The 14,224-nt window shown below is 52.6% G+C and overlaps 6 protein-coding genes across 6 annotated transcripts; 4 read left to right on the top strand and 2 right to left on the bottom strand.

Annotated features, from left to right (window-relative positions):
* Positions 1–2,035: 2,035 nt before the first annotated feature.
* On the top strand, positions 2,036–3,249 carry C7974DRAFT_345517 (uncharacterized protein). The gene is made up of 2 exons (XM_046139353.1): positions 2,036–2,065; positions 2,118–3,249. Exon 2 carries the CDS (start codon positions 2,208–2,210, stop codon positions 2,781–2,783), a length of 576 nt encoding a protein of 191 aa, XP_045992427.1. The 5' UTR covers positions 2,036–2,065; positions 2,118–2,207; the 3' UTR covers positions 2,784–3,249.
* Positions 3,250–3,355: 106 nt separating this feature from the next.
* On the top strand, positions 3,356–5,643 carry C7974DRAFT_437594 (ferric reductase-like protein transmembrane component 4; the record flags this gene model as incomplete). The annotated part of the gene is made up of 4 exons (XM_046145199.1): positions 3,356–3,572; positions 3,604–4,000; positions 4,054–5,477; positions 5,516–5,643. The coding sequence occupies 4 exons, from the start codon at positions 3,356–3,358 to the stop codon at positions 5,641–5,643; spliced, it is 2,166 nt and encodes a 721-aa protein (XP_045992426.1).
* A 683-nt stretch (positions 5,644–6,326) lies between these two features.
* Positions 6,327–8,082, top strand: C7974DRAFT_74439 (glycoside hydrolase superfamily). Its single transcript, XM_046147201.1, has one exon. It carries the CDS (start codon positions 6,634–6,636, stop codon positions 7,831–7,833), a length of 1,200 nt encoding a protein of 399 aa, XP_045992425.1. The 5' UTR covers positions 6,327–6,633; the 3' UTR covers positions 7,834–8,082.
* Positions 8,083–8,679: 597 nt separating this feature from the next.
* Positions 8,680–8,907, bottom strand: C7974DRAFT_276231 (uncharacterized protein; the record flags this gene model as incomplete). The annotated part of the gene is made up of 1 exon (XM_046137566.1): positions 8,680–8,907. A coding segment is annotated over one exon (228 nt), but the record flags the coding sequence as incomplete, so codon positions are not given.
* Positions 8,908–9,589: 682 nt separating this feature from the next.
* C7974DRAFT_74404 (uncharacterized protein) lies at positions 9,590–12,047 on the top strand. Its single transcript, XM_046147200.1, has 5 exons — positions 9,590–9,942; positions 9,993–10,238; positions 10,286–10,978; positions 11,029–11,188; positions 11,247–12,047. The coding sequence occupies exons 1-5, from the start codon at positions 9,871–9,873 to the stop codon at positions 11,840–11,842; spliced, it is 1,767 nt and encodes a 588-aa protein (XP_045992423.1). The 5' UTR covers positions 9,590–9,870; the 3' UTR covers positions 11,843–12,047.
* Positions 12,048–12,251: 204 nt separating this feature from the next.
* C7974DRAFT_418055 (transcription-silencing protein Clr2-domain-containing protein) lies at positions 12,252–14,184 on the bottom strand (the record flags this gene model as incomplete). The annotated part of the gene is made up of 2 exons (XM_046144128.1): positions 12,252–13,888; positions 13,938–14,184. 2 exons carry the CDS (start codon positions 14,182–14,184, stop codon positions 12,252–12,254), a joined length of 1,884 nt encoding a protein of 627 aa, XP_045992422.1.
* Positions 14,185–14,224: the final 40 nt, after the last annotated feature.

Below are 14,224 nucleotides of genomic sequence, written 5' to 3'. Positions count from 1 at the left end.
CAAAGTGAGTGAAGTCTGAGTATAGCTTAAGTCGCAGGAGTCCATGCCTTCTACACACATACCGTTAGTTTATTGCGATAATTGAATGCATAATAGCGAGGAGAGTCGGCTGTGCTTGTGGGCAATCATGTCGCTGTTAGTAATACCGATTGGGACGTGTATGTATCAGCGGAGCAGGTCAGCGCCATATATTCGCCGCACTCACGAGCACAAACAAGCGCGAAAGACCATGATGGCACGTGGCCTTCGCTGAGTAGATTAACATTGTGGAAATCTTCTTGGGTTACAGCGCCTGCATGATGCGGAATCGACTAGCATTGGCGCTTAGTAGGGTGGCTTGGTGAATATCCACAAATTCGAGGTGGCCTGATAGGAAAGACATGAGTCGAAAGAGGACATGCTTGGAGACCCATTGTTGGGCGACCAAAACAAGTATCTTGGAGAGCAAGACCTCATATACGAAAATGTGATCCCTCCTGCGGACAATGGGAACTCGCCAACGTGCTTTTGGAATCTGCCTGTACTCTTGGTCGAGCTAAAGGATGGTTGAGAGATCAGTATTCCGTTTGTGATCTATGATAATAGCATGAAAAGCAAGAAGGGGTTGCGTAGGCTTACATTACCTGCCTCATCGCCTTGCTCAAGTTTTCGATGGGGAGTATTGCGATCCTGATCTTTGTGATGTTCCTGGAAGGAAGTGAAAACAAGCTATCCACCTCATGTGTCTTGGGTGTAAGTGTCGATTCGAAAATTGTGCATAGTTTCGCTCGAACGGATTAGTATCGGATCTTTGCTCTGGAATATCTTTCTCGGATGCCATGGTGGACTCAATCGTGCAAGCCCGATCGCGAAGACTTGCGCACACGATGGCGGGGCTCAGCGGTCAAGAATCGATCAAACCCCCGATCTGTAGTTGTTACGCACCGAATGGGCAGAGCCCGTGGCCAGCTTCGCGGATGAGCTAATACACAATACAATGCGCAATACTATAGCGCCCATGAACCAGAACCATGCATACTGCCCGTGAACTGTCCCGGTAAGTAGTATTAAGGTCTCGAAAGGAGATTAAGCGTGGTGTCGTTGGCTTACAAGTCCTACACGAGATTCGCTGGAAGGAGGGCTGTGTATCGATGAGGGTACCACCTGACCTTGGCACGGTCGCATCGGCAGGATGCATGGATACAAGAGTATTTTCTGGGGCGTGATCCTGTCCCATCTGCGAACGGAAATTTTGAAGGAAAAGAGCGGCCAACACACGAGCTCGCCGGAAAGGTAGAGAGGTTGCCCCCAGCGTCCAAGAGTTGACCGAATCGACGCGCAAGAGACCCGACATCCCTAGATGTGGTAGTGGCCTCGAAGTTCAAACACTATATGCTACTGACACGGATGATCTTCTATACAATGAGGCAGCTGTCGACTCGATCGTTGAAGAACAGGTGTGGATGAGCAAGATGGTGGCGTCATAAGTCCTAGGTGAGTTGGACAGACATCAGAAGGCGACCATAACAAAATCTAGATCCTCGTTTCAGTAGACAAGCATAACCGGTTTCTTGTTGACAGTCTACAGTCTACAGGACAAGTTGTGCGTACATCATGGCTTCCGCTGCACACCATCTGTTCAGGGCGAATTCAATGGCGGCAGAGCTTTAGGAAAAGGTCGACGTTCCATACTGTTGCACATGGCTAGCCAGAGAGGCCATATAAGCAAACGTAATCTATCTGCTCATGACCAATCAGACATAGCTGGGTCCAGATGGTTGGGGTGGAGATATGTTGACGAGCTTTTAAGTACTGCATACGGGCCGATAAGCTTGTAACCGAAAAGCTGGTGAGTACTCTCGCAGCCAATCGCGAGTGTCCAGATATCTGCTGCAGAGAGTACCTAGGTAGGTTTGACGATGCTGTTGGTGCGCTGTGCAGAGTAGGTGACACATTGTACGAAGTGACCTCATGTGCCTCGGAAGGCCCACTTTTTGCTCACCGACCGACTTTTCGCGATAGGTATATACAGACACCTCGGCCCATCGCAACTTCTACAACTACAGTCAACGCAACGCAACTGCAGGTACGTAACAGACAACCCAGCTCGTGATCCTTTGCATTAACAACGATCTCAGGCAATCTTTCACCCATTTTGTTCGCTCAGCTACCAACAGCAGCTACCCCGCTACCCCACTACACTACGTACCTTCGGTCGATCGCCCGCAATGTCTGATCCTGTCACCTACAACTTCTACGGTGCAACCATTCCCGTACTGCGCAGCATCCATAACTCAGTAATCAAGTCGCTTCGTACCGCCAAGGATGAGCAAGCAAAGGGTGACCGTCCCTCTGACGAGGAAGTTCTCAACTCGGCCTTCGGCGACATGCTACCGTTCCGCGTGCAGCCCATACTCACGGTCAAATTCTCGCTGGCGGCTCTCAAGTACTTGGAATTGTCCAAGGTCGAGCACCCTGCTCTGAGGTCTGATTGGAAGTCTTTTGATGAGATCATCGAGTTCTTCGAGGCCGCCAATAAGGTGCTTGATGGCGTTGATGAGAAGACGTTCAACGACGCTGCTGAGAAGAGTCTCGAGGTTTCTGTCAGCCCCGCAGCGCCCGTTCTACAGATAACTGGCTTCGCCGATCATGTCCACACCTTTGTTATCCCCAACTCATATTTCCACCTCAACGCTATGTACATGCTGTTGAGAAACGCTGGATTCAAGCTGGGTAAAGGCATCTTCCTTGATGCTTTCATGAGCGAGCAACAGAAGAAGGACTGGGCACCTTTGAAGGGTTAGATGATTGCCATGAGCAGAAAAAATCTAGGAGCAAGTACAAATGCAATGAGACATGTTTGCTAAGCCCTGGCACAAAGATCTCGAAGGTTTCTTATGTATACGCATGGTGATATGTACACAAACCAGCTTAACGTAAGCGCACACAAGACAATTGGAGGCTCTTGCATCTCGTGCTCGGGGAGGGTCAGCGACCTTATGCTTCCAAGTAAACGCGAGGTGTCGACGGTAACAAGACTGCTGGAGGATTGTCAGCAACAGAAGCCTTTCCATTCGCTGAACCTAATGCCAAGGTTCCAAGCATGCGAAGCTTTCACAGATGTTCGAAATAAGCACAATCAGCTCAAAGGCCCTCATACGTGGTTAAAGTTCGCGAGCAATGGCTATGTACTACTGTAAGTAATTTTCTGGCCCACTGATGCAACCGTGATTATGTTGCGACCCTAGCAAGGAGTCCGCCAAGATGCCCAGGATCGAGGTCGGATAATGTGCTCAGTTGGCTGTTGTGAGGTCGAGAATTGTATAAGTTATGGAACGACCTATCGATCGAATCACTACGATCTACTTCCTTCAATATGGTTCTTTCAACGTACTATCAGGCCATTCCGACATTGCTTGCCCTATGCCTCCACATCTCAAATGTCGACGCCGATGGTACAGGGCTGATTGGATATGGCAAGACCTTATACAACCCAACATGCACTTTCGCGTGCCGCATTGTAATCCGAAGACAGCCACTCGCATGCACACCCGTTGAGTCGCATGGAAAACCACGGCACAGCCCACAATCTGGTGACAACTCCACCACGATGTTTTGTCCAAGATCACACTTTCCTCAAAACTATGGCACTGTGCATTGACACGTACTGCTCGTTGAGCGACGAGCCAGCAACGAGTCTGATCGAAGACTACTGGGACTCGCATCTCGGGATTGGCACATTGGGCACCTATCAATACGTGCCAGTCATGTCGTACCAGGAGTCTTTGCTCGCAGCGCGTGATGACGAGCAGCGCGCAAGGGCTGGTAATATGACAACGACAACGGCTACTTCTGTTCCAGAAGGTCTAGTACCGTTCAAAGTCTCGAGCCCCTTGGCTTTGACTACCGGTGGCAGCGGTGCTCTGAATAGTACGCGCCTCGTGGGCCCTGTTCAGTGGCAATTTCAGTACAACTACCTGTCCGACTTTGAAGTCAACGAGAGAGGCCACAGCACGATGACGTGAGTGTTCGGGGCTTAAAGCATCCAGAAACTTGCCAATTGACTCGTGCCAGTATCATTATCGCGGTAGTTGCCATAGCTCTCCCGATACTCCTTTCGGCTCTCCGTGACTTGCCTGGACTGACCTCAAATCGCAATCTAAGCCGACTGAAATCCGCCCTCGTACATTCGCCAGCAATTGGAAGGCATCACCGACAGCCCGTGACCGGAGGACTTGTGCCCACCCGTGGGCAGAGCCTATACATATTCCTCATTGTAGCGCTCAACATCATCCTCCTAGTCGCCCCTTACACATACACGCAACCCCAGGCGAGCTTCACTACAAAAGGCAGGCAGCAACTCAGCGTCATTGGCAACCGCGCTGGCACAATGGCTATGGGCAACACTGTAGCCTTGTTCTTGTTCTCGTCTCGAAACAACGTTTTGCTGTACCTCACCGATTGGAGCTACGGCACATATCTCTTACTTCATCGGTGGCTCGGATACTGTGCCGTTGCGCAGACTGTGATCCATTCGGCTATGCTTTGGCGCTATTACGTGGTGCAAGGTACTTACTCGGCTGAGCTACTGCGATTGTATTGGCAGTGGGGCATTGTCAGCACAGTCGCTATATGCGCCTTGATCCCTTGCTCTCTTCTTATCGTCCGACAAAAGCTCTACGAGTTCTTCGTTGCTTCGCATGTCGTACCATCGTTATTGTTCCTTATTGGGTACTACTACCACATCTGGTACGTCTATACCTACAACTGGGGGTATGAGATATGGATGTTTGTGGCAGCTGGGACCTGGGCTTGTGAACGCCTGCTACGCGTTATCCAGATCGCTTTGCATGGCACTCGCACAGCTACTGTTTCTGTTATCGCAGACACCGATAGTGAGTACATAAGGATTGATATCGAGGGTAAGAGATTCGAGACGGGCGTAGCATACCTCTGCTTTCCCACGCTCAGCTGGCGCTTTTGGGAAACACATCCATTCTCGGTGAGCGGAGTAGCCACACACCTGCCGTCGCAATCATTGCGACCAGAGTCGAGCCTAGCCCCTGTGCAAGATGTGGCCACTGAGAAGGAACTCGGCAATCTTGCCATCACATCTGTGACTATCGCAGGAGCGGGAACAACAACATTTTTCGCCCGTACTCGGGGTGGTATCACAAAGACTTTGATGAATAGGGCTTCCGGGTCAGAGACTAGGCGAACGCGCGTGCGCGTGCTTGTGGAAGGACCCTATGATCACTCCGGCCAAGCGCACTTGCAGATCGCGCAATGCAGCAGTATTCTGTGCATTGCAGGGGGTGTTGGCATTACAGCTTGCCTACTTCTGCTCAGACACAATGAGGCCAAGGACTCAAATTTGTTCTGGTCTAGTCGGCATCCTGGTCTTGTTGCGGAACTTACGCCTACTTTGGACGCCTTTCATCCCAATGTGAGGGTGGAGACTCTTGTCGGACAGCGGTTCAATCTGGTGTCCTTGATACGTCAGGAATTGGTTGATCGCGACAGTACTCGGAAAAAGGCCGTGGCAGTCGTTGTATCTGGTCCCCAGGAATGGCAGATGAGGTTCGGCTGGCATGCACACAGATTGCCTGGCAGCACAGAAATGCTCGCGCCTACGTGTTCATCGACGAGGCATTCAGCTGGTAGCTTAGCTAATGTCAAGGCAGGAACGCAGTGGTTCTGTTTATCGAGTGTCAGTAGCTCTTTAGTGCGAATTTCCCAGGGGTTTTGATGTACAAATCTATCCAAGACTTCAGCACTGCTGAAAAGGGGCCATAGCAACGGTGAATCATCCCCTTTCAGCCTCAGGATCTACCGCGACGGCCCCGTAATGCTTCGAGAGCCTCAAGCATACTGTTTGATCCTCCAGCTTAAATAAAAGCCATTCAGAATTTGCTTGTGGACAGGCTCGGGGGGAAAGCAAAGCGAATGCCGAGTAGAGGTGACAGGCTACCTAGCTCACATGCTGACGTCGAGCTCACCTCGACAATTGCTAGCAGGTACCTATGATCAGGATGTTTGCACGAGCGGCGTAGACAGCGCGAATCAAGACGATTGTAAGTCGTGATTGGCCTTACATGTTTGCGACTGAGTTGACCACTGATGTGAGGTCGGTATGCTGACTTTCGATCGGGCTGATGCCATGCGTACTGCTGCTTAGTCGATTATCAGTGCCCATTGTGACCTTCTTTCGATCTGAAGGCTGTCGAGTTGAAAGATACAATCTTTCGATATAATTCGCGCGCCCGAGTGAACAGTGCAGGGCACCGCGAAGTCGAGGCTGCGTTCGGGTCAGCACTCGGGTTTCGGAATGCGGAGTATCTACTTGCGCAAGACGCCGTGTTTCAGGCGCAGACACGGCGTGCCGCTACACGAATTGCAACGGCCTGGGCTGGCGCCAAGGCTCAATTGTGCAATGCTCCGTGATCCACGGTCCAATCACGAGCGCGATAGCAGAAATCCGCAAATTTCCCCAAGCTCGTACCCCGGGCGATCTTCTATGCGCACCGTTGATAAACACTCGGGTCCCCAGGCTTGCCTTCACTCTCACACAGCCTCGTGCTTACATTGACGTGTTTTTCTTGTTTGGATTCCCTCTTTCTCTCTTTATCACACTCCTTCCACTCAACAGCAAAAATGCGCGTTTCAGCCGCACTCAGCATCGCCGCGACGCTCGGCTGCACGGCCGCTCAGGGCAGCATTTTGGGATTCAACGCTGGTGCCTCTGACGACAAGGGCAATGCGAAGAGCCAACAGGACTTCGAGCGCGAGTTCAAGACTGCGAAGAGCCTGAGCGGTGCGCCTGGCGAGTTCAACACAATCCGCTTGTACTCCAACGTCCAGTGGCAGACTACGAACACGCCGATTGCTGCCTTCCCCGCTGCTATTGCGACGAACACGAGCCTCCTCCTCGGCATTTGGGCATCTGGCACGGAGAACATCGACAACGAGCTGACTGCGCTCACAACAGCTCTCAAGGAGCACGGTTCGAAGCTTGCGGATTTGGTGGTGGGTATCTCGGTCGGTAGTGAAGATCTGTACCGTGTCTCGGAGCCCGGTCTGCGCAACAACGCTGGAGTTGGCCAGGAGGCTGACACTATCGTGCGCTTCATCAAAGACGCCAAGTCGGCCCTCGCAAACACAGCCCTCAAAGGAAAGCCTTTCACCCATGTTGACACCTGGACCGCCTGGGTCAATGGTTCGAACAAGGCTGTCATCGATGAAATCGACTTTCTTGCTGTCAACGCCTTCCCCTTCTACGAGTCCGAGCACGACAACAAGATTGGCAGCGCAGGGAGCCTGCTGAATGCCGCCATCAACGCCACCGAGAGCGTCGCTGGCGATAAGGATGTCTGGATCACTGAGACCGGCTGGGCGTACACCGGACCCTCCTTCGGCGCTGCTGAGGCCACGGTCGATAACGCAGGCGAGTACTGGCAGGATGTTGGCTGCAAGTTGTTCGGCAAGCGCAACGTCTTCTGGTATACGCTCCGTGACGCCAACCCTGACAATAAGGTCAAGTTCGCCATCACCGACAACCTCAGCACCACACCTCGCTACAACCTGACCTGCCCGGCCGTGAGCGAAGAGCTGCCCGCACCTGCTCCGATCAGCAGCAACTCGACTACTGCGACAGGCAACGGCACTGGCAGCAGCAACGAGACCAACAGCGACAGCACCTCCAGCGGCTCTGCCAGCGGCTCTGCTAGTGGTTCAGCCAGCCCTGCCGCTACGGGTCCTGCCCAAGGCTCAGGATCCTTGACTTCGGTCTCCTTCGTCAACTCCATGACTGTCGCGCTCTCCGTCGTCTTTGCTGCTGCGGCATGGGCGTTGTAGATGTCGTACTGTCCTGCCTTGCTTCTAGATTTCCTTCATCAGTGTAACATTAGCATATAGCGTTTGGCTTGCCGTAATCAATCATCCTCAGCCCAGTGCTGCAACTACTTGGTCAGTCAAAGGGAATCTTGTTCCCACTTCCCTTTTTGGTCTTGAATACACATCTTATCCGTGAAAAATTGATTGTACGAGCGAGTGGAATGTAGCAGAGATGCAGTGAAGTGGGACGAAGGTACAAGCTGAACGGAAGTGGGAGGAGACTTGAGGGCTTTTGGAAGGCGCGTTGTGGGGCACGCTTCGTCACCATCTTTCCCATCCCTGCGCACGCTCTTTCCACCACCAACAACATCGCAAGCTGAGCAAGGCTTAATCACCTCGGAGGGCGCTCTGATCCTGAATCGGCCCGCGCATTCGGCAATCGTTATGTCGATGCATTCTCAGGAAGGTGCGCGAAGAAGACTAAGTTACCTGTGAGCACGCACGACCATGACTACATCCCAGCGAGCTTGAACACATTGCAGTGTCGCACTTTTTTTCTCCAAAAGCACTGCAGTCTGGCGAAGAAGAAGAGTCTATAACTAGTCTGCTATGTTCGCGTCTCCTCTTGTATGGTTTGCTCCTTTCATCGAGTCTCACTTCCATACAGTCTTTACGCCTCCCGATTCTTCCAACGTCACATTCTTATTCTCAGTTTCTCCAACTCGTCTACCACGCAACTTGCATGCTGAGCGTCTTCCCGTGAACAGGATCATCCGTGATTACCATAGTCGCTCTGACTAACAGTGGTAGCCCTTGGCTTCACACTTCCCTGTACTCTTGCATCGGTCCCTTCCCGCTTCTCGCCAGTTGACTCCTCCTTCCCTCATACGCGAGGGTATTCATGTTCCTAATCCTCACTTCCGCCATATAGGTAGCCTGTTCCGCAGAGATGTGCTGGAAATCGTGTCCTTCATCCCCGAAGCCAAACGTGCGATGGATGGCGTATCCGCAGATGACGAGACAGAGCGCGCCGAGTATGATGAGGAGGACGATGACGGTGTAGGGCAAGACGTAGTCATTGTCTCCACGTGGTACGAGGGCCGGCATAGTAACGGATGGCCGTCAGGTATCGATCCTCGGTAAATGAGTGATGGATTGAGCGAGTGTGGGCAAAATTCATAAATGTCCGCCTGATTGACAGCCGTGTGTATGGATGCGCAAGGCAAGATGGAGTGTTCGATGCAGAGTCAAGCGAACATGCACATTCTTAAATATGTGGTTCAATAAACTATACACATCCCTCTCTGCCATCCCAGCCTCTGAAAATATGCCGTACCTACTAATAGCTATCTCCTCGTTGCCTCAACCGTAAGCCACAGCTTATGCATTTCTACATCTGGGATAGCAATGCCCTGGATTGAAGTAACGATTGGTCCGTTCGGCACGTCGTATACCGTTAGGCCTCCTGTGTAGCGCAGCACACGTGATCTATGCGAACGAGCCAATAGAGAGCCTTCAATGAGCGAGTAAGCCAATGAGAGCAGAGTGAAGCTGTGGTTCTATAATAGGTCGCTCCCACCAACACGGGTTGATGGAACGAGCGAGAAGGGAATGCAAGGATGATAATCCCAAAAGTACTTCTCGGGCAGTTGGGCTTGGTTTTGCCTCGCGCTTGGTGTTGGAACGCTGGAGGCACCAGGGGCACCAGGGGTTAATCTGGATGTTAGTCAGCCACCCATTCTAGCGCGGAACGCCTTGCCAACATCAACCTCATCCACAGAGCTGCACATCATCCTTTCAGCAACGGCGAGCCGGTCAATCTGATCGCTGGGTGTCGAAGCTTGTCTTATACACGTCTATCGCTTGTGTGCCTGTGTCAGGATCTGTGCGATTTCCTACCCGCAATGTGGCAGGTCTGAATAGCGCGAATGTCCCTGACCGAATAGCGACAGTCTGTGCTTTGACTGCGCCAAAGATTGTTCTCGATCACCAGCAAGCCGTTGTTACCGCATCAGAGCCTCAGTCTTACACTGGCAGTCGCCATTGGTGCCTCCCACAATGTTCCACCAGCTGTGTGCAGATGCTCCTCCAACGGAGCTAGCGCCAGACCCAGACATCTCTGGAATTGGTGTATGGCTCATTTCAATACGAATGCATGGCAGTAGTTGATCCAGTTCCAGGTCACCGTTGCGTATACAAGCACAGCCGCACTAGCTCTGCTGCTAGTCATAGCTGACTATATCTTCGTCTACCATCCAGATACTGCGTCTGCTGCCGATCGTGAAGGGATCAAGCACGATCATCCGAGCAAAGTCAATCCCATCGATGAGTATCTGCTCTACTGGAGGCTTGGCACCAATCGCGAGATCCGGGGCATTGAGCGGTGGGGCGAAAAAGGGTTGCGTGTTAAGAATGCGGCTACTCATGTGTGTGCATTCGTGTCGCTCATGTGTAATGTAGCTGACTCGACTAGGCAATACTCACAATGAGCGATTTCCAATTGGTTACCGGCCTCTCGATTCTCATCAGTGGCTTCACGCAGCTCGATTCAGGAATATCAGCGTACCACTGGCAAAGACTTGTACAGCTCGCGTGGTTTTCATCAGTCACTCATCTATGCACCCTCACAGCTCTGCGTAACTACTTCCGTCGAAACACGCTTGGATACTTCTGGCGGCTTCCAGGGATGGTCATACTGATCATGATGCTTATCGTAGCTTTGGTACCTACAGGACATTACACGTGGGAGTCTGTAACCATCAGATGGGCACAGCGTGACAGCGTTACTATTAGACCGAAGCCAACGGATCCCGCCGTTTGTTACTTTAACCGCCACGAGGGAGGATGCGAAAATGAGTACGCAGAATTGTGCGAAGAGGTCTTCCAGGCCAGTCAGCAGCGCATGATACTATCAGCTGCGTTCCTAGGCGTGGGCATGTGCAATCGCCTCTGGCATCTGTTTCGGCTTCCGGTAAGGCTATACAATAGCAGTCGATCAGTCTCGAGCGACATGTGTAAAACCGTGTTGTCGCACATGCACAAATGGACTACATCATGGACACTGTGGGGTTCTATTCCGTTTGGCATATTCGTTTACCACCCATGCCTCGCACTGTTCCTAGCGCTCCGTCTTCTCGCCGACATCATCACATCTAGAGCATTTGAGGCGAGTCACGCCATCTCCAACCTCAACGGATGCCATGCTGACGGGTTTAGGTCTGGTGGTTGATAGTCAGCTTTTGCTGGGGTTCGCTGAACCTGTGGATGCGGTCAACGCTTAACGAAGGAGGTCGAGACACGTGGACCTTCGGGCAAGTAATGGCCCTCCTCGTTGTCTTCGCGCCCGTCATCACCCTCATCGAGGGCTATGCCAAAGGTACATCTCCCATATCTCAGCCTGCACACGAGCAATATCTAACCACTCACGTACTTAGCGACAACCCAGAGTCTCACCCCCAATCGCATGCTCGACACAGTTAACACCATCGAGTTCCTCACCCTCGACTCTCGTGCCCCCTCCTCCCTCGTCAGCCTCATATCAAAACCCGTTCCCAACAATGACGACTTCGTGAACCCGCACCCAGCCCACGACTACTACCACGAACGTTTCAGCTTCCCGATCCTCGTATACTCCACCTTATGCAGCGTAGTCATCGTAAGCTTCCTGCTCCTCGTAGCGCTGCGGACCCAGGACATCCGGCCCTCCGACATCGTGAGCTCGTACGCGACGAGTTTCCGGTTCTTTTTGGTGCCGCCGGTGCATGTAATTCTAGGATTTTTGGGGATGTGTGTGCTACTGTCGCTATATTGTGAGATTGAGAGGCCGAGGGGGAAGGCGTATCGGTACTGGTGTCGTACGCTGCAGTTTGGGTTGTTTGTCGGGGTTCTGATCGTGCCGTCGTTTAGTTACACGTTGGTATACTATCTGGCGATGATTTGTGCGTTGTTTTGGTTGATTTTGTCGGGGGTGCATGCGTTTCGGAGGTATAAACATAAGAGGAGGAAGGAACTACTGGCGACGGGCGCATAGTATGCAGACTAACAACAACTTGCTTTAGCCACAATCCCCAACACTCTGAAATACGGCAGTCTTTACTCATTTTCGCCTATAAGTCTGTATACTTCTGGCCAACAAACCTTGCCAAAACCGACACTCGTACGGTGATACAAACATCAGTTCGCAGCTTAAAGGTCGACTACATAGGCGAACAGGTTATTTGCCCAGTCACAGTAAGGTGATATATGGTACTGGTGTCGCAACTGCAATATCTGTAAGGATTTGGGTATATGTCTATCTCGCGTTCGTCACGTTGCGACCCGGCAACACAAGCGTGCTCGGTATATCCACTAAGCCAGAACTCCAAAAACACCACTTTCATGCTGGTCAAAGATTGTAGAGCACTGATTTCATCCCGCTGTTGGGCTGAGCTGCCCTTACGCTAGAAATGGAAGTCGTATGCCTGCGCTGGGCCTTCGCCTAGATGATCAAAGTCCATCAAGTCCGTAAACACGTCTGTGTGCCCACTGATGCCGATACCGACTTCCTGCGCCGGCTGCGACTGCTCGGGCGGCTCGACGCCGTCGACAAGCTGCGTGCCTTCGGGCAGCGCACGGCCGAAAGCCTGCAAACGCTGAGGAACAGGTACGCCTGTCGCTCTACCAAACTGCGAGGCATCACCGCGCGAGTTCATCCATACGCCGTTACCTCCCTCGTTGTTCTTGACGGACTTTGTGAAGGGGTCTTCGAAGACCAGAGCGGTTTCGTACCAGCGGCCTTTCACTTCAGCGATATCATAGCGCGAGCCAGGCACGGAGAGCTTCCAGTAAGCGAATGTGCGGGCGTGTGGGACAAGGAGCTGGTTGCGCCAGATCATGTCTTCGCGCATGCGGGTTGGCAAATTGGTGTTCTTTGGGAATTCTGGCAGCTGGGCGGGACTGGATACTGCGGTGGTGGTGTAGCTGTAAATGTCGCCAACAACAAGGACGGCTGAGGTTGCTTGACCGGTGGCTTGTTGGCTAGTTCGTTCGATGATATCTGTCACCACCATAACGTCGATGTCTCGACCTATTCGTAGGCGCACAGCATCGCCTCTCCAAATCTTTTCGGCCCCTAGAAACAAGCCATTGTAGTGTGCGTCTTGAACGCCATCATTGGCAGTCTTCTTCAGGCACTCGAAAAGCGTGTAGGTGGCGTCAACAGCCTTGGCTGCCATGATGGAGGCATCGACGCTTGCGACACCTTCTGGTCCATACCGGCCAGCAGCTAAGCCTTGCCAGTCCACTTTTTCGTATGGGATGGTGGGGTGTTGTTGTAAATAGGTGTAGGTGTAGCTAGGCGCAGACCACGCAAGCCAAGGTTTGATCTCGAGCTCTGTTGTGATGAACTGCGGGGCCAGGGACTCGTGTGGGTGTGATAGTGGCTGGACAACGTACGTCTTGCCCCCAGAGCTCTTGTCGAGCCATCTCCGAATGACGACGCCCAGTCCCCATGCTCCAGTCTTTGGTTTGTAGTACCATACTACTTCGCCCTGTCGACTCAAGAACTTGTGGTAGAGACCATCGACCTGCTGATCGATGGATCGAGGGTCTGGAAGTTGAGTGGACTGCAGGGGAGTAGGCGCCCTGATCTGAGGCGCAGCCGGTGTGGCTGGCTTCGTGGCAGGGCTTTGAACGGGTGGCGGGTTTGAGACTCGACGCGCAGGGATCTGAACAATAGGATTTTGCCCTGTGACTTGTGCGCTGCTGCTCTCCTTCTTGACCTCAGCCCTGGTCTCGACCTTGACTGCAGGTTTCTCAACCTCAAGCTGCACAGGTGAACACATCTTGCAGGTGCAGTTCTGCATGTCGGTCGTCTCGTCGGTGCACAACCAGAGTAGATGCGGAAAGAACTCGACGGGGCTCCTGAAGCGCTTTCTTGGGCCCTTGGGGTAGCCATAGAGATAGGCATCCTGGCGGTCGTGTCCACCACCCGAGTGGTTCTTGCTTGTCTTCGCCTGGCCATCTGCCTTTGTTTTGATGTGCTCGTATAGCTTGTAGCTTTCGGGAAACTCCCACAGGATGCACTGTTGCCATTTGTCTGCTCCAGTCAGCGTCGGCCAAATTAAATGCGCGACCGGTCTTCTCACCTTCGTGTTGTTTGCCGCCTATTTCGCGCAGCAACATTCCGCCGAGCTTTTTACGCCAGTCCACGTGCTTCGGGTCGTCCTTTTCGATCAAGCGGTAGTAGTCGCATTGTCCCTGCGCGTTGGGCGACCTGTCGAGCTGGTCCTGCGTGGGTCCATTTCTCACCACCGAGCCTTTCTGGTGCACGACATCAAGGCCGTCAGATTTAGACGCAAAGATGGGATAGAAGGAGGTGAGGGGCTGCGTCATGGCGGGCAGCGGCTGCGCAAGCACTGCGCGGGGGTCGTCA

This window comes from Boeremia exigua, assembly GCF_020726555.1.
Source record: "Boeremia exigua strain MPI-SDFR-AT-0100 chromosome Unknown C7974scaffold_13, whole genome shotgun sequence".
Taxonomy (NCBI): domain Eukaryota; kingdom Fungi; phylum Ascomycota; class Dothideomycetes; order Pleosporales; family Didymellaceae; genus Boeremia; species Boeremia exigua.
The sequence above is the reverse complement of the archived record's forward strand: the minus strand, read 5'-3'. Positions and strand labels throughout refer to the sequence as shown.